This window comes from Euleptes europaea, chromosome 6 (assembly GCF_029931775.1).
Source record: "Euleptes europaea isolate rEulEur1 chromosome 6, rEulEur1.hap1, whole genome shotgun sequence".
In the NCBI taxonomy this organism is placed as follows: Eukaryota; Metazoa; Chordata; class Lepidosauria; order Squamata; family Sphaerodactylidae; genus Euleptes; species Euleptes europaea.
The window spans coordinates 6144815-6163967 of NC_079317.1; the positions used below are offsets into that span (position 1 = coordinate 6144815).

General features: G+C 46.0%; 1 protein-coding gene across 1 annotated transcript in view; it reads right to left on the reverse strand.

The window, feature by feature from the left end:
- The window catches only part of LOC130478905 (maestro heat-like repeat-containing protein family member 2B), a 58460-nt gene that overhangs the window by 15299 nt on the left and 24008 nt on the right, over positions 1-19153 (reverse strand). Inside the window, exons 19-29 of the mRNA XM_056851150.1 lie at positions 18567-18646; positions 17345-17474; positions 14587-14682; positions 14065-14172; positions 11471-11594; positions 10642-10751; positions 9172-9324; positions 5767-5921; positions 4936-5101; positions 3105-3295; positions 1118-1255 (exon numbers count right to left, since the gene is read on the reverse strand). Of these exons, the coding sequence (XP_056707128.1) occupies positions 1118-1255; positions 3105-3295; positions 4936-5101; positions 5767-5921; positions 9172-9324; positions 10642-10751; positions 11471-11594; positions 14065-14172; positions 14587-14682; positions 17345-17474; positions 18567-18646 (1451 nt within the window). The remainder of the gene's footprint in view (positions 1-1117; positions 1256-3104; positions 3296-4935; positions 5102-5766; positions 5922-9171; positions 9325-10641; positions 10752-11470; positions 11595-14064; positions 14173-14586; positions 14683-17344; positions 17475-18566; positions 18647-19153) is intronic.

Consider the following 19153-nt stretch of genomic DNA (forward strand, 5'->3'; position numbering starts at 1 on the left):
CGGCTCGCGGCGTTCCAGCGTGAGCCGGCTTTCCCCGCCCCAACGGCCAGCTGGGAGGCGGGCGGGTCGCACAGAGCCGGCTCGCGTCGTTCCAGCGCAAGCCGGCTTTCCCCGCCCCGATGGCCAGCTGGGGGGGGGGGGGCGTGTTATGGTCAGGTGCGTGCTATCGAGCGAAAAATACGGTAACAATGTTTCAGTGAATATATGAAAAGTAGTACAAACCTCTTAAGGAGAAAAAGTTTTTTTGTTTACAGAATCTTATAATCTTTTGTTAAATACAGTTTTCTTTATTCTAAAGACGCGTGCTGTTAATGTTCCTCCACATAGCTTTTGGCTGTTTTTAACTCTGCTGATTTACAAAGGTGGTATATCCTGCAACAAGTGAGTGTCGGGATATTGCCCCACATAAGGAACCGGATTAACTTCCATTTCCCCCCCTACAGAGTCAACGTGTGTAGACTTGTACATACTTGTACATACAAAGACTTTATGAACATGCTTAGATCAGGGGTGGAGCTTGCTCCTGTGATTTCACTGCCCCCTACTGGGCATTCATTACCCCTTCCCTTCGTACGTAAGTGCTATCAAATTGCAAGAAGAAGAAGAAGAAGAAGAAGAAGAAGAAGAAGAAGAAGAGTTGGTTTTTATACCCCACTTTTCTCTACTGAAAGGAGTCTCAGAGTGGCTTACAATCACCTTCCCTTCCTTTCCCCAGAACAGACACCTTGTGAGGTAGGTGGGGTTGAGAGAGTTCGGAGAGAACTGTGACTGGCCCAGGGTCACCCAGCAGGCTTCATGTGGAGGAGCGGGGAATCAAACTTGGTTCTCCAGATTGAAGTCCACCGCTCTTAACCACTACACCATGCTGGCTCTCAACCGACTTATGGTGACCCCAGCAAGGGTCTTTCAAGGCAAGCAAGAAGCAGAGGTGGTTTGCCATGGCCTTCCTTGGTGGCCTCCCATCCGATTACTGACCATGCTTAGCTTTTGACAAGACTGGGCTGTATCAGGCCAGCTTCCCTCCCTCCTTCCTCCTTCCGAATATCTGAAAAGGGCTAGAATGCAATGGGAAGAGAATGTCCAGGGAAGAGTTTCACTGAAACCTCAAATTCCTTACCTGGTCAGCAGACAAACCCCCTCATGGTGGGTGCTGGGATCCCTCAGTAAAACCCAGATATTCACTCCCCCGGTTTCTGTTAGGGACGGCTCAGAGGTCAGCTTTAGCAGCAGAGTCTTCAGGCTGGCTACAGAAAGTCTGCGAAGGAAGAGGAGGCAAACACAGCATTGGAAGTCTACGCGGACAAAAGTCATTGAAACCCTGAAAGCCAATGACAGAAAAGAGCATCTGCCACTATCATTTTGGGCCATTTATGAAGGGCTGTTTCCCTTGTGGTCACCCCCCACCGACAGCTCCAGTGCTTCGTTTTGATCATGCATACCTTTCCTGACTGTCAGAGGTCGCCTCGCTCTCCCCGTGCGTTTTGCCCCAGTTTTTGGATTTTCTCTAAAACAGCATCCAGAAAACGTGGGAGGAGTGAGGTAACCACTGACAGTCGGGAAAGGCAGGCATGATCAAAACGAAGCACCGGAGCAGGCAACGGGGTGACCGCGAGGGAAACAGCCCTGCGTAAATGGCCTTGGTCATGCCAAGTCTTAGAGGTCTTAGTAGACCAAACACTGAACATGAGTCAGCAGTGTGATGCGGTAGCTAAAAAGGCAAATGCGATCTTGCGTTGTATCAACAGAAGTATAGTGTCCAGATCACGCGAAGTGATGGTATCGCTTTACTCTGCTCTGGTTAGACCTCACCTAGAGTATTGTGTTCAGTTTTGGGCACCGCAATTTAAGAAAGATGTAGACAAGCTGGAACAGGTCCAGAGGAGGGCAACCAAGATGGTGAGGGGTCTGGAGACCAAGTCCTATGAGGAAAGGCTGAAGGAGCTGGGTATGTTTAGCCTGAAGAGGAGAAGACTATGATAACCATCTTCGAGTACTTGAAGGGCTGTCATATAGAGGATGGTGCCAAGTTGTTTTCTGTTGCCCCAGAAGGTCGGACCAGAACCAATAGGTTGAAATTAAATCAAAAGAGTTTCCGTCTAGACATTAGGAAGAACTTTCTAACACTTAGAATCTTTAAAACTTCACGAGGTAACCACATTTATACTTACAGGACAATGATTAGCACATTACCTTTGATACTTTTTGCAGGACAATGATTCAGCTCAACCCAACCCCTTTCTGACTATATATTACTCTTCCTACACACTTGACACTGAGAGACACTGTCCTTCAGTGTCACTCCTCTGAAGATGCCTGCCACAGCTGCTGGCGAAACGTCAGGAAAGAAAATACGAAGACCACGGTTACACAGCCCGGATAACCCACAAGAGCCAATGAACTCTGACCGTGAAAGCCTTTGACAATATTTTGAACACCTCTACGGGGAGGAAATATTTCAACGGACCCGGAGACTGGAAACACTTCGGAACAAGAAAGCACATCTACTTTGTTCTTTAACTTTTCTACTGCGATGCAGAGACACACGAACCATTCCATCTTTTCTCATAACTAAAAGACTTACAGGACAATGATTAGCACATTACCTTTGATACTTTTTGCAGGACAATGACTCAGCTTAACCCAACCTCTTTCTGACTATATACTACTCTTCCTACACACTTGACACTGAGAGACACTGTCCTTCAGTGTTACTCCTCTGAAGATGCCTGCCACAGCTGCTGGCGAAACGTCAGGAAAGAAAATACCAAGACCACGGTTACACAGCCTGGATAACCTACAAGAACCAACTTACAGCGGTTCCTCAGTGGAACAGGCTTCCTCTGGAGGTGGTAAGCTCTCCTTCCCTGGAAGTTTTTAAGAAGAGGCTGGATGGCCATCTGTCAGCAATGCTGATTCTATGACCTTAGGCAGATGATGAGAGGGAGAGCATCTTGGCCATCTTCTGGGCATGTAGTAGGGGTCACTGTGGGTGTGGGGGGGGGGGAGGTAATTTGGAATTTCCTGCATTGTGCAGGGGGTTGGACTAGATGACCCTGGTGGTCCCTTCCAACTCTATGATTCTATGCCCTCTCCCCAGGTGTTACCTGCAAGGGTTGCCTTCGCTCAAGTGCTGCTCCCTCCGGAACAGCCTCCGGCGTCCTTCGTAAAAAGGCATCCTCTGCCCCAGCGTCTTGCTGACCTGCTGCAGGAGAGCACAGAAGAGTGCCGGGAAGAGCTCCTGGATGACCTCCCCGGTTGGCAGCACAGACAGGACTTCATAGATGGCGCAGGTGGCCTGTGGAGAGAAAGAGAGAGGAGAGGTTTGGGGAAGGTTTCGCTATCACCCAAGGCTCCTCTCTAGGCTTGCCAACTCTGGCTTGGGACAGAGATGTGGAAGAACTGGAACTTTGGGGTCTCCCGCTGAGAGCAGAGCTTCCAAATCTCTAGGGATCAAAGTGGTATGGGAGAACCTCCATGTTCAGAGGCAGTTCTAGGAGAAAACACTGAGGAAAGGCCTCAGCCTTCTGGCCCTGATATTATTCCTCCAGAGGAACTGGTTGGCCACTGTGTGAGGAAGGATGCTGGAATAGGTGGACCACTGGTCTGATCCAGGAGGGCTCTTCTTCATATTCTTATGAAGGCCTCGGCCTGTATGTCCTGTGGTTGGCTCTCCAGAGGAACTGGTCAGCCACTGTGTAAGACAAGATGCTGGCCTAGATGGACCACTGGTCTGATCCAGCAGGGCTCTTCTGATCTTCTAATGAATGCATCAGCCTCTGTGTCCTGTTGTTGGCCCTCCAGAGGAACTGGTTGGCCTCTGTGTGAGAGAGGATGGTAGACTGGATTGACCTCTGCTCTGATCCAGCAGGGCTCTTCTGATCTTCTAATGAAAGCATCGGCCTCTATACCCTGTTGTTGGCCCTCCAGAGGAACTGGTTGGCCTCTGTGTGAGAGAGGATGGTGGACTAGATGGACCACTGGTCTGATCCAGCAGGGCTCTTCTGATGTTCTTATGGAGGCCTCGGCCTCTACGGCCGGTTGTTGGCCCTCCAGAGGAAATGGATCAGCCACTGTATGAGACAAGATGCTGGCCTAGATGGACCTCTGCTCTGATCCAGCAGGGTTCTTCTGATGTTCTTATGCAGGCCTTGGCCTCTGTGCCCTGCTGTTGGCTCTCCAGAGGAACTGGTCGGTCTCTCTGTGAGAGAGGATTGTGGACTAGATGGACCCACTGGTCTGATCCAGCGGGGCTCTTCTTACATTCTTATTGTCAGCCTCATGGGGAAATGGAGCCCTAGCTTGCAGTCTGACCTAGTGCTTCCTCTCAAATAAAATTTGTTTACATACATTTTCCCCTCCCTTCCTTGAAGGAGCTCAGGGCTTCCTCCTCCCTTTAAGTTTCACGACAACCCATTGAGCTAGGTTATGTTGGAAGAGAATAACTGGCCCATGGCCACCCATCGAGCTTCATGGCAAGCGGGGATTTGAATTGGGGTCTCCCAATTCAAGTTTCTCCCCTTTCAAAACCCTGCTCTCTTCAGGCTCCACCCCCAAATCTCCAGGTATTTCCCAAACGAGAACTGGCAACCCAAGGGACTTCTGCTGTGATCCAGCAGGGATCAGAGGGGCTGTGGCTATGTGGTAGAGCATCTGCTTGGCATGCAAAAGGTCCCAGGTTCAATTCCCCAATATCTCCAGTTAAAGGGACTAGGCAAGTAGGTGATGCAAAAAGACCTCTGCCTGAGACCCTGGAGAGCCGCTGCTGGTCTGAGTAGACAATACTGACTTGGATGGACAAAAGGTCTGGTTCAGTATAAGGCAGCTTCATGTGTTCTTGTGGGACTGGTGATGGCTAGTTAGTCTGAGGCAGGAAGACTCATGACTTGCTCTTTTCCAACCCATCACCATTTTGAACTTTTGACAGCACCAACTTACTTTGAGAGGTTCTTCATTGGCGAAAGCTGAGGTTCCATCCTCACTGCCCGTGGACGATGCTGTCTCTGAGCTGGGTGGCTGCATGACCGTGGCAGTTAACCGGTGAAGAATCAGCACGGCCAGGAACAGGTCCCTGCTTAAGGACCTCCAGAGTTCCCCCGTCTCACTGCAATGGAAAAACGCAGATGGTCCAGGCTGCACCTTGGATTCTCCTTTGCATTGCTGGTGCTCCGCGACAAGATGGGAAGCAGGCCACTCTAGGGAGAGACCGCTGATGGGGCGCCACAAGCCTTCCAGTCCCATCTTCTCCTGCCCTTCCATACCTCTTCCGCTCCACTAGTAGCAGGCAGAAGGGGAATACCCCAGACTAAACTAGACAACCTCCAGGCAAGGCCTGGAGATCGCCTGAAACTACAACTTAGAGGCCAGCCTCCAAAGCAGCCATTTCTTCCACGGGAACTGATCTCTGCTGCCTGGAGATTAGTTGTAATTCTGGGAGATCTCCAGATCCCACCTGGAGGTTGGTAACCATATACCAGGGTGTCTGCTTAACATCACAGCATTAAGGTCTGTGACTTCAGACAAACACAATAAACCAGGCACTCTCTCTTAAACACCCTGATCCCGACGTAGTTACATTTCAGACTGGCCCGGGGAATCAAACCCAGTTCTCCAGATGAGAGTCCACCACTCCACACCACCGCTCTTAACCACTACACCATGCTGGCTCTGTTAAATCCCAGTACTCTACTGAATGGGTTTGCGACGCCAACCTTGAGGACGGATCCACCCCCAAACAGCTCAGATCCTCAGCTAGATTATGGCCCCCACCTGTCCATGGGGAGGCGCCGTCCCAGAAGGCTGCTGAAGACGGCGTCCAAGTGATATTGCGCCACAACGGAAATTGCATCTACCAGGACCTGCCGCAGGGACTCTTCCTTGATGGTAGGCAGGCGGCTGTAGAAGACGTCGAGGATCTTCGAAACCTGGGAGGAGCACGGCCACAGAGAGCTCAGCAGCAACCCAAGCCTTGTAAAAACTGCTAACAAATACCCCCCTAAGGATGGAAGGACCAGTTGTTTTCTGTGACAATGAACAGTCTTAATTTTTAAATGCAATCAAAACCCTTGTCTGAAACTGGGGTCGAAGGCAATTGTCCTTTATTGACATAAAATCACTATGCATATGGTAGCATGTAAAAATATAAATACTTGAGATATAACCTTACAAAACGGTTAAAAGACACATAAGATAGTTTTATGAGTTAATACATCCCTCTGTTTAATTGATTTGCGGCGTTCCATAGCAATCTTTAAAAATTGCGCTGCCTTCTCCAAAACACGGGGCGAACAGCTGTTCAATAGAAAGGAAGCATTACCAGAATCAGAAGCATTCAGTCTATTTATCTGCAAGGGGCTTAGTAGTTCATTACGAATTTCTGTGTAGAAACTACAATAAAATAAAACATGGAGAACTGTTTCAACACAGTTACTGCCACAGGTACAAAGTCTGTCTGACTGGGGGATTTTGCTAAATCTTCCATCGAGTAACACAGATGGCATAACGTTAAACCTAACTAGGGAGAAACTGGGGTCACATTGACAGGAGAAATGTGGGACTAAATGGACAAAGCTTTGTTGGGGGCAGAGATATGAAGGGAGGCTACAACAGAAGCATCTCTACATCACTTTCAGAGAAAACCTGGAAGAGTAGCTCTAGGAATCACTGGTCATTTTATGGTTTTACCATAGAGTTTCTGGCAATTCCTAGAACTACCCTATGCCATTTCTGGGTTTCCCCCAGAAGTGACATAGTACCACCACAAATGTTGCTGTTGTTTAGGGTTTCCAGATCCAGGTTGGGAAATACCTGGAAATTTTGGGGGCAGAGCCTGAGGAGGGTGAGGTTTGTTGTGGGGAGGGACTTCAATGCCATAAAGACCAATTGCCAAAATGGCCATTTTCTCCAGGTGAACTGACCTCTATCGGCTGGAGATCAGTTGTAATCCTGGCAGAACTCCAGCCACCACCTGGAGGTTGGCAGCCCTACTGTTGTTATTGTTTTTAATGGAGAGGAGGTCATTTTTGCCCCTAACTGAATCAAAAGGAAACTGAAAACAGCAAGTAGCTCAAAGATTTTCTGAAGGTCCCTTCCTCTTTTCCCATTCTGCTCTCTTCCAAAGGAAGCACCCCAGTTGCATTCGCAAAAGCAAATAAAAAAGGGACAAAAACGTCACATGTAATCTGGCCTCCCAAACCAGCTTTTTGCCATACTGTGTAAATTACATTATGCCTTCGGGATGGACTAAGCCTAAAAATACATATCCCCTCCCATAGGGAAAGAGTCAATATATAATTATAGATAATAAGCAGATTAAAGAAATAAAATTTGCAGATTTGTCCCTTGGACATAAAAGGAGAAGTCTGGAAACATTTATACCACTTCACAGAGAGGTCCCTGCTGTGCATGAATATGTATTTAATGTTTGTGCCAAGAGAAAAAAAAAGATCCAGGCATAGTTTGGAAAGCTATGATAAACACTGGGTAGGCAGCTGACTCTGTACATGGACACGGCTTAGAAAAACAGCCCTGAGAGTACTATTTACTGACTGTCCCTGAACTGAGATCAGCTACTACTGATTCTGCTGCTGCTATTATTACTAGTAGTACAAGTACTAGTATTTCTTACAATTACTTATAAATGTAATTACAATTACTACTGCTATTTCTACATAAGAAAATAAGAACGTAAGAATGTAAGAAAAGCCCTGGTGGATCAGACCGAGGCCCATCAAGTCCAGCAGTCTGTTCACACAGTGGCCAACCAGGTGCCTCCAGGAAGCCCCCAAACAAGATGACTGCAGCAGCATTATCCTACCTGTGTTCCACAGCACCTCATATAATAGTAGTAGTGGCTTACAATTACAATTAAACTAATTACAATAGAAGAAGAAGGGTCGGTTTTTATATGCTGACTTTCTCTACCATTTAAGGAAGAATCAAACTGGCTTACAATCACCTTCCCCTCCCCTCCCCTCCCCACAACAGACACCTTGTGCGGTAGGTGGGGCTGAGAGAGCTCTAAGGGAACTGTGACTAGCCCAAGGTCACCCAGCTGGCTTCATGCGTAGGAGTGGGGAAACAAATCCGGTTCACCAGATTAGCATCCATTGCTCATTGTGGAGGAGTGGGGGAATCAAACCTGGTTCTCCAGCTCAGACTCCACCACTCCAAACCACCACTCTTAACCACTACACCAGGCTGGCTCAATTAATAACAATTAAAATAATAAGTTTTCAATATACCACTGCTACTACTTGGGGTTGGGCTAGATACCCTGTATGGCCTCTTCCAACTCTATGATTTTATTATTCTACTGTTAGTAAAGAGTACTAGCACAGAAAGAGCCCTGTGATGCAGAGTGGTAAGTTGCAGTACTGCAGTCAAAAGCTCTGCTCACGACCTGAGTTCGATCCTGACAGAAGTCGGTTTCAGGTGGCTGGCTCAAGGTTGACTCAGCCTTCCATCCTTCTGTGGTTGGTAAAATGAGTACCCAGCTTGTGAGTGTATGTGTTAAGTGCCGTCTCAAGTCGCTTCCCACCCATGGCGACCCTATGAATCAAAGTCCTCCAAAATGTCCTATCTTTGAAAGCCTTGCTCAGATCTTGCAAATTGAAGGCTGTGGCTTCCTTTATTGAATCAATCCATCTCTTGTTGGGTCTTCCTCTTTTCCTGCTGCCCTCAACTTTTCCTAGCATGATTGTCTTTTCCAGTAACTCTTGTCTTCTCATAATGTGACCAAAGTACGATAGCCTCAGTTTAGTCAATTTAGCTTCTAGGGTCAGTTGACCCTTGATATGATCTATAACCCATTGATTTGTTTTTTTTTTGGCTAGCTTGCTGGGGGTCAAGTGTAGACGACTGGGGAAGGCAATGGCACACCACCCCGTAAACATAGTCTACCTAGTAAATGTCAGGATGTGACATCAACACATGGGTCAGGAATCACCTGGTGTTTGCACAGGGGACTACCTTTACCTTTTACTAGTAATAATAGTAGTAGAATTACAATTAAAATGATACAATTATTACAATAACCGTTAAAACAATAAGTTTCCAGTATATGACTACAACTGCTACTACTACCACCAGTACTTAACAACGATGTCAATTTCTTCAATGGTCTGTATCTCTCCGTGCCTTCTGAACACTTTGTTCAAAGCCCACAGATCCTACCTGGGCTTCCATAGCACCGCCGCAGTCTTGCAGGATTGTGAGCAGCCAAGAGCCTGCTGCGGTGGCACACCTTTCATTTCCGGACACCAGCTCCCCCAGGATGTCCTCAACGAAGTCCAGCGCTTGACCCGGTGGAAAATAGGCACTGACCACCTGTAAAGAAGCCAGCAATGAGGGCCCCAAAACTCTTACGATCCCCCATCAAAGAGGAAGAAGAAAAGTTGGTTTTTAGACGCCGACTTTCTCTCCCTTTTAAGGAGAATCAAAGTGGCTTACAATCTTCCTTCCCTTCCTCTCCCCACAACAGACACCCTGTGAGGTAGGTGATGCACCATCAAGTCATAGCCAACTTCTGCCGATTACAAAGGATTTTCAAGGCAAGAGATGTTCAGAGGTGGTTTGCCATTGCCGGCCTCTGCACAGCAACCCTGGACTTCTTTGGTGGTCTTCCATCCAAGTACTAACCAGGGCTAACCCTGCTTAGCTTCCGAGCTCTGATGCGATTGGACTAGCCTAGGCCAACTATCAGACAAACAGAGGTGGTTTGCCATTGCCTGCCTCTGCGCAGCAACCCTGGACTTAGGTAACCCTATATCGATCTATGAATATAGGTATCTGTTCTTTCTTAAATTGTTCTCTAACCTTCTATTTATTCATTGTTCCTAATAACATCACCTGGTCAGTAATATCCCATTAACGTCTATTTTACCCTGACCTAGATGGCCCAGGCTAGCCTAATCTTGTTGCATTTGGGAAAGCTCAGCAGGGTTAGCTCTGGTTAGTATTTGGATGGGAGACCACCAAGGAAGTCCAGGTAGGGTTGCCAACCTCCAGGTAGTAGCTGGAGATCTCCCTATATTACAACTGATCTCCAACCGATAGAGATCAGTTCACCTGGAGAAAATGGCCGCTTTGGCAATTGGACTCTATAGCATTGAAGGCCCTCCCTGAACCCCGCCCTCCTCAGGCTCCACCCCAAAAACTTCCTGCTGGTGGTGAAGAGGGACTTGGCAACCCTGGCTCTCTGAAGGGACCTACCAGACCCTGGCCATGGTGGCTCACAGGCAGGACCGGCAGCACTGATGGTCTGACTGAGGCTGGCTAGGCATGGCAGGATCGTATTCCCGTATTTGCAATGATTCTCTATGGAGGGGCGATCCCTTCCAGACCCCATAAAATCGGACCCCCTGACCCAATCTTCACCAAATTTTGGTGTTTGTGCAAGGACAGTCTCTTCATGCTATGCTGTGAATTTGGGTGCTCTACCTCCAAAAATGCCCCCCTGGAGCTTCAAAAAATCCCCATAGAGTCTATGGGGTCGAATTATTTTTGGGAAACCCGAAAATAAGCTGAATTCCCATATTTACCAGTATGGGTATTTGGCTTATTTCAGATGTACTTTAAAAATTGGGCCCAATAAACCCAAAATTTACTGATTTCCCCCCCACATCCCTAGTGGGGACCCATTACCTTGGCCATTTTGGATGATGCCCAGAACAGATCCTCGGGAATCTGAGACTGTAAATCATGGCAGGCACCCAGCATCACTTCTTCTTCCTCTGGCGTGACTCCTGAGTGAGCTGAAATGGGGATTAAAGATAAAGAAAAGAATGGGGAATGTGTTTTCTAGACCTGGATCTAGGCCCCAAGTCCTGGTTCAGGAAAGAGGACGGATAAATAGATACTTTTATACTGCCTCTCTCCTGAACCAGGGCTTGAGGTGGCTTAAAGATCCTAGCAAACAACACCTGAGCCCCCCACCCCAGCTTGGTCCCATTTGGCAGTCCCACTCTTTCCAATAACAGCCCTCAAACAAGATGGAATAAAACAAATCAAATTAGGGTTCAGTGGCTATTCAACAGCTTTTCTGCATTCTCATTTTCCTCATTTGTAAGTTCCTGTTTCTTTTTTTTTTGGGGGGGGGGTCCATTCCGCATGTGTTTTATTTTCTCTAGTGGCTGATTCGATATTACACTGGTTAACGTCCAGCATATCTCCCTGCAGATTTAAACTGCAAGTTTTTATGCTGCACGTAAACCAGTGTAAAATTGAATTGACCACTAGAGGGAGCAAAACACGTGCAGAATGAACTCCCCCCTGGAAGAAAGAAGAAGTTACAACCAAGGAAAATTAGAATCCGGAAAAGCCTGCCTTTGCCTTATGCACTAGGATTTCACCCGGGCTGAGCTCAGGGGAGAGGGAAGAATCGGGTTAAAGAGGAAAGGGAATTCCTTTGATTCTGGATCATCCGCCCTCGGAAAAAGGGACAAAGGTCACCACGCTTCTGCTCTTTCCTCACCTTGTATGTGCACAAGGCAGGTGATGCATTCACTCGCCCACTGCCGACATTGGGTGGAAAAATCGCAGGTGAACGGGGCAAGCAGGGCAACCAGAGACCCAAACTGTTGAAAATCTTCCCTGCTCTAAACAAGAACAACAAAATAGAAATCTTTATTTATTGCAAAAAAATTTGGGCACTCGGGACGTAACCGTTTTGGCAATTTTGTGTTGCCTGAAATTTTGGTCACATTATATTATTTTTAGCTTTCAGTGTTGATTTAAATAAAGACACACTCCAAAGTCTCTGTGTTCCCCTCATCCAAGGGACTTTTTAAAAACCCTCCTCAATTTTCCCTTTGGAACAAATAAATTCCTCGGTATCATACCTTCGTTACTCTGAAATATGGCTCTTTTCATTCATAAATTCACAACACTGGATGTCCCCCAGGGCTGAATAGGAATATATGATTTTTATCTCACTACAGATGCTAATTTTCTGCCCCGAAGCATTTCTCTCCAGATCAACTGAAGCTGATTACATTTTGCATTGTGCCTTTGCATCCTGAGTTCCTTCTTTGCAACATCCCTCCCACCTTATGATAGGATCTCCATTCCTGCTTGTGGTCATTTATGCATGGGAGTTTTAACGGAGGTTTGTTGCTCACTGGACCCACACCTTCCTGATGGGAATCCTCGCACCAGAAATCTCCAAGCTCAAAGCAAGTCCCCGCCCCTTTTAAATGCTGCTTTGTATTTGGCTTACTTTGTAGTGCTTACTGTGAGAGAAAATCCCCCCCAACCCGACTGCCAAAAAAAAAAAGCATTTTAAGAAGAAAAAACAAAAAATGGAGCAATCTGAAAGGGGGATGGAGAAACCCAAACCTCGCTTTTAAAAAGCCTTTCTTCTGATCAGAAAGAGTTCCAAGGAAGCAGGAAGCATTTGAATCCCCGCCTCTTTACACACTGCTTTGTAATTGGCTGTGAGAGAAACCAAGCTTGCATGTCCCATGCTTTGTCTTATGCATGGGGATGCACGGGCTGAGCTGGGGGGGAGGGAAGAATCGGGTTAACAGAGGAACGGGAAGTCCCAGGATTTGTGAGGGCTGGCAGCGAGGTCATCACTAATGGACGGAAAACTCATGCATAATTCCAAGGAACAACCGAGATAGACCTGGGGCTAACGTGAGTGAAAGTATCCATGCATAAATGACCTGTATCTGATGAAGGGAGCTTTGCCTCTTTAAAGCTCATACCTCAAAAATCAAGTTGGTCTTTAAGGTGCTACTGGATCTGAATCTAGTTCTCCATCTCATGATGGGAATGCACACTTTGCCATTTGGTATTTCCAAAACCATTTTCTGCCAGTAATGTGGTATCATCTGCATATCTCAAATTGTTCATGTTTCTTCCACCCATTTTCACTCCACTTTCATCTTAACCTAATCCATCTTTCATTATGATATGTTCTGCATAGAGATTAAAGATATAGAGATATAAAATACATCCTTGTCTGACACCTTTGCCATCTGGAAACCATTCTGTTTCTCCAAATTCTGTCCCAACTGTAACCTCTTGTCCAGAGTACAGATTGGTCATCAAAACAATCAGATTCTGTGGCACACCTATTTTTTTTAAACCAACCATAGCTTTTCATGACCCACCCAGTCAAAAGCCTTGCTGTAATCCATGAAACCCAATCTGATTTTCTTCTGAAATTCTCTTATATGGTCTGCTAACAACATAAATGTGCAATATGATCTCTAGTGCCTCTTCCTTTTCTGAATCCAGCTTGAATGTCAGGCATTTCTCATTCCATATATGGTAACAGTATTTGTTGTAAGATTTTGAACATCGCTTTACTTGCATGAGAAATTAATACAATGGTCCAGTGGTTGCTACAATCTTTGACATCTCCTTTTTCCAAAATTTATTTATTTAATAATAATAGATGTATGCAGCCAAGTGACAACCAACTCACAATGACACCAGAACCATGGAGTTTTCAAGGCAACAGATGAGCAGAGGTGGTTTGCCATTGCCTTCCTCTGCATAGCAATTCTGGACTTCTTTGGTGGTCTCCCTTCCAAGTACTAACTGCTTAGCTTCCTAAAATCAGTGTGAATGTTCGTAGCAAAATGAAAGAAGGAATAGGCAGTGGTAAGAAACAGCACTTGTACTCACAAGATCAGGGGGGGATCTGGGAATAAAAAATGGAACAGTGGCAAAAAACAATCCCACTCTGGAAACAAGTCCAAGGAATTTGGAACTTGGCAATTTTTTAGATAAATAATAAATGTTCCAGATAGATTCAAATCCAGTAGCCCCTTAGAGACGAACAAGATTTTCAGGGTTTGAGCTTTCAAGTGTCAAAGATTTCTTTGTCAGATATCTGACGAAGGGGGCTTCGTATCTCAAAACCTCATACACTGAAAATCTTGTTGGTCTCTAAGATGCACTTGGACTCGAATCTTGCTTTTCTACTACCGACCAACACGGAGACCCTATGAAACTATCTTCACATGTTCCAGAGGACTTTTAGCACTTCTCAGCATGAAAGATGGGGGGCGGGGGGAAAAACACACACAACAAAAAGCAGGACAGCGGCCCGCTCACCCGGATGCTGACCCCGACACTTTCTTGAAAAGCAGTGAGCAGCTGCAAGCTGGCATGAAGAGCTCTCTCTCGGCTGCATTCGTTTTCGGTAAACCAGGGATCTATGAGCTGTTGAGGATACAACAAGAAGAAGAATTGGTTTTTATATGCCGACTTTCTCTACCACTTAAGCGAGACTCAAATCAGCTTACAATCACCTTCCCCTCCCCTCCAATCCCCTCCCCGCAACAAACACCCTGTGAGGTAGGTGGGGTTGAGAGAGTTCAGAGAGAACTGTGACTAGCCCAAGGTCACCCAGCTGGCTTCATGTGGAGGAGTGGGGAAACCAACTCGGTTCTCCAGATTAGCGTCCGCCACTCATGTGGAGGAGTGGGGAATTGAACCCAGTTCTCCAGATCAGAGTCCGCAGCTCTTAACCACTATACCACGCTGGCTCTCTGGTCCACTTAGACGTTTCTCACTCTTCCAATCTACTTAAAAAGAAAAGAAAATTATTTCCTCTGAGCTGCCCCAACAACTCACCTGGAAGATTTCGTCCACCAGCTCAGACGTTGGATGTTCTTCCAGGATGCTCTTCATGAGTTTCCCGAGGGCCTCCACGGAGCAATTGTACAGTCCCTGAAAACCACAACCTGGCAAGTTAAGTAGGTGAAGCAGGGGAGGGTGAAGACATAGAGGTCCACCCTCCGAAGCCTTCATTTTCTGCAGGGGAACTGATCCCTGTAGTCTAGAAATCAGCTGGGGTTCCAAGAGATCTCCAAGGCCCACCTGGAGACTGGCAACCCTAGTGACTACTCTTGTATCTTCAGTGGTCCAGGGTCAAAGCCGCTTCCATAGCTCTCCTCTCCTCCATTTTATTCTTACAACAACCCTGGGAGGTAGGTTAAGCGAAGAGTGTGTGACTAGCCCTAGGTCGCTCGGAGCGCGCGCACAGCAGGGCTGGGGGGAATGCTGCAGCCTCCCTTTCCATGCTACAAGCTCGATCGGGCTTGCAGCGTGGAACAGGAGGCTGGAGCCTTCTTGGGAGCGTGTGGGGGATGGTTCCCCCCTTTCTGCTCCTCCTGCCGGCCATCGGCTGGTCGACGGGCAGCCCAGTTGATTGGCGGGCAATTGCCCGCCACAACCGGGCAGTTGGCAACCCTACTGGGGACCCCTGCTCTACCCTATAGTGATTAGAATACGGCCACTAGGAAAGAGATCAGCATCCTCCCTTCTCCCCAGCTTGGATCAAATCTTTAGCACCCCGTAATTAATTGTTTTTTTTATTTCTCAAAAAAATTTTTTTATTGTTTTTTAAGAAAGGGTACAGAAGGAAAGAGGGATAAGGTGAAAAATAGGAATGTTAGACATACAAATATAGGTCAGTCAGACTACATTGCCCTGCTTTTCTACATTGTAATCAAATATTTATTCTAATTATAAAGTAATGAAAGAATATTTGTGCTAGTATGTAATCTAAAAATGATCACCTAATAAAATTATTAGATATATCAAATATCCCTATTATATCTCTATCATCTAAGTTATTTCTCTACGTTTATATCTCTACATTCAATTTTGTTATCTAGGCATGGTTAATTGTGTGGGGTTTTTTTTAAGTCAGAAGACATTTGAGGGATCGGTTGCATTATTTTAGTTTGTCTCTGAGACCACAATCTCTCGGGCTTTGACAGAACAGCAGAGGAGAGTCCAGCTTCCCCTCTCTTGATCTCCTATTTTTCAATCCCGGTCCTAGCCTGGTCTCACAACAACCCTGTCTGGGTAACTTATGTGGTAACTGAGCACCAGGCCAGGGCCGGAATAATTATTTCTGTCCTCTGTACAATGCTAGAAAAGTGCTGATCTTGCCCTCAAGTAAATTCTGCCTGCCTCTGTCCTTGTTTTGAGATAACAGTAAGACATTCCAGAGATCGGCAGAGAGAGATAGGATTAGTCAGTCCAAGACAGAGCATGAGATCAGGCGTGAAAAGATGACTTATCTGCATAAACATGGGACCTAAAAAAATCCAAATATATGTTGTTGGGTATAATGCCTCCAAACTTAACTCGATTCATAAAGAGCTTTATTAATATGCAGCCTCGGCTGCCAGAATTGTTTAAGCAATATGTTGGAAGACCAACATAATTCCTGACATTACAGAGCGGAATATTAAACTTTCGGATTTTGCTCTGATGGCTAGGCTAACCCACCTGATTAACAAGAAAACAATAGATGAATTTGGGATGAAATGGCAACTCTTTTATGATTATTATTCACTTGACAAACTAATTATTCTATACATTAAGACACTAACGACTTATAAGAACATGTCTAGTGAGATTCAGGATGTTTTAAATGTCTTAAAATGTTTAGCTTAAACAATAGATATTAGAGTATTAGTTTCTCAAGATTAAATCTCGTTGAGGTCTGGGGGATATATTACGTTTTAGTGAGTTTTAAGAAGCTTTAATGTTTTAGATGAAAGTTACAAGCTTTGATATTAGTTTTTTCTCTTCTGTTAAGTTTGGATCAAGTCGGGGCCCAGACGATGAAATATGCTTTACCCCTGTTCCCCATCCCTCTTTTTCTTTTTATGTACCCTTTTCTTTAAAAAAAAAAAAAAAAAGTAAGACTGAATTAAAAGAGCCTGTCAAAATTGCCGGGTTGGATCATGAGGCCAAAGGTCCACCTGGTTTGGTATTCCATTGGACAAATGCCTCTGGGAAGTCCAGAAGCAGGTCATGATTGATGACCCCAAAGAACCCACGTACCTCTTTCGCTTTCCTTTCAAGCTCCCGTGACCCAAAAGTCTTGAGCAGTAAATGGGGAGCCTTTATTTCTTTAAGGAAAATATGGTAGAGAGATACTTGGCCACCGGTGGTGTTGTTCTTGGATCTCCATCCACCAACAAAAAGGGGTCTACTTTGTCTTTTGGTACGGGGGCAGATAATTTAATTACAATAGTGGCAATCCATTGATCTCGGTCAGTATTGTATAGGGGACATTCCTACATCATATGAGATAGTGTGTCAACTCTCTTCAGGTCACATGGACAAAGTCTATCTGAATAAGGTAAGTTAGCGTATCTTCCATTTAGCACCGCCAAAAGAAGCGGCGTTCAGGCGAGTGATCATAAAAGCTGTGCGGTAACAAGGGACTGTTCAGTTGCCAAAATATGCTGGGGTTCACAAAGATGGAAGGATACCCCAAAATTGGGTAGCGCATACTCTCTGAGCATGCATTATAGAAGTGGAGTAATCTAATTTTTTAAACATCATTATTGATGGCTAACCCACATACCTCTATGTATAAGGAGTCCTTTCCCGCCTCCCCTTTCAGTTGCTCCAAGGGAGGAAGAGGGAACAGACTTTTGATGCTTTGATCGAGGAGATCCCGATTGTCCTCCAGGGTCAAACACGGCTTCAGTTTGCTGGCAGGAGAAAGGTTGGTTTTTGTAGCTCGCTTTTCTCTGCCGAAAGGAGTCTCAAACCGGCTTACAATCCCCCTCCCTCCCCCTCCCAACAACAGACACCTTGAGAGGTAGGTGGGGCTGAGAGAGTTTGGAGAGAACCGTGACTGGCCCAAGGTCACCCAGCAGGCTGCATGTAGAGGAGTGGGGAATCGAACCCGCTTCACTAGATTACAGTCTGCTGCTCATGTGGAGGAGCGGGGAATCAAACCCGATTCTCCAGATTCGAATCCACTTCTCCTAACCACTACACAATGCTGGCTGAAGGGACCGCATTTTCAAGTCCAACTCTGCTAAAAATGCAAGATTCAATAAATTCCTGACTTGTCTTGCTGACAACTTCATTCTCCAGAAAGTGGACAGGGAAACAAGGGGATCTGCTATCTTAGACTTGATTCTCACCAACAGGGAAGAACTGGTTGATGAGGTCAAAGTAGTAGGCACTCTGGGTAGTAGTGACCATGTAATTTACAGTCTTGGGGAAAGGAAAAGCTGTACGTAGTCAGACATATAGGTTGGACTTTAGGAAAGCAAATTTTAACAAACTTAAACTTATGCTGGGAAGAATCCCATGGTCAGAAATACTTAAGGAGAAGAGAGTGCAAGAGGGGTGGGAGTTTCTTAAAAAAGAAATATTGAAGGTACAATCACAAACAATTCCTATGAGAAGGAAAAATGGGAGGAGCCTAAAGAGGCCTGGGTGGCTGCATAAACAGCTTATTAAAGAACTGAGAAATAAAAAAAGACTCATTTAGGAAGTGGAAGGACGGCCTTATAACCAAAGAGGAATATAAACAAATAACTAGTGCTTGTAGGGAGAGTGTTAGGAAAGCTAAAGCTCAGTATGAGCTTAGGCTAGCGAGAGATGTTAAACAGAACAAAAAAAGGGATCTTTTCCTATGTTCAAAGTAAGAATAAAAACAAGGACGTGATAAGCCCGTGGCGGGGACTGGAAAGTGAAGTTGTAACAGGAGATAAAGGCCTTTTATGCAGGGACATTTCCACGTGGTCACCCCACCGACTGCTTCGGGGCTTCCTTTTCATTAAGCCTACCTTAGGTATCCCAGGGCAAGGATGGCCTTGGGGCGAACTGGAGTAGCTAGAGAATCCAAGGGCTCTTCCCTGATGAAATCCTGAAAGAGAGAGAAGAGGGGTTTTTTTTTTGGGGGGGGGGATGACCAAAGGGATGAAAGAGTCACTGAAAGTGTTGCCAGCCCCCAGGTGGGTCCTGGAGATCTGACATTACAACCGCCCTCTACAGATCCACCCCCAAATCTCCAGGAATTTTCCAAGACAGAGTTGGTAGCCCTACTGATGAGAGACTATACAGGCTTAATCCACCAGGTCAGTAAAGCAGACAAGGAGAAGGGAGTTTAAGTTTACTCCGCAAAGTCATAAAATCGTAGAATCACAGAGTTGGAAGGGACCACCAAGGTCATCTAGTCCAACCCCTTGCACAATGCAGGGGGATTTCAAACTACTGAAAACTGCTGAAAAGAACACTATGGCTGCAATTGTATTTTCATCCCACCTGTCCGCCGAGGTGTTCAGGGCAGCTTTCAGCGTTCGACTCTCCCCCACATTATCCTCACAACAACCCTGTGAGGTAGTTTAGACTGAGCGGGGACGATTTGCCCAAG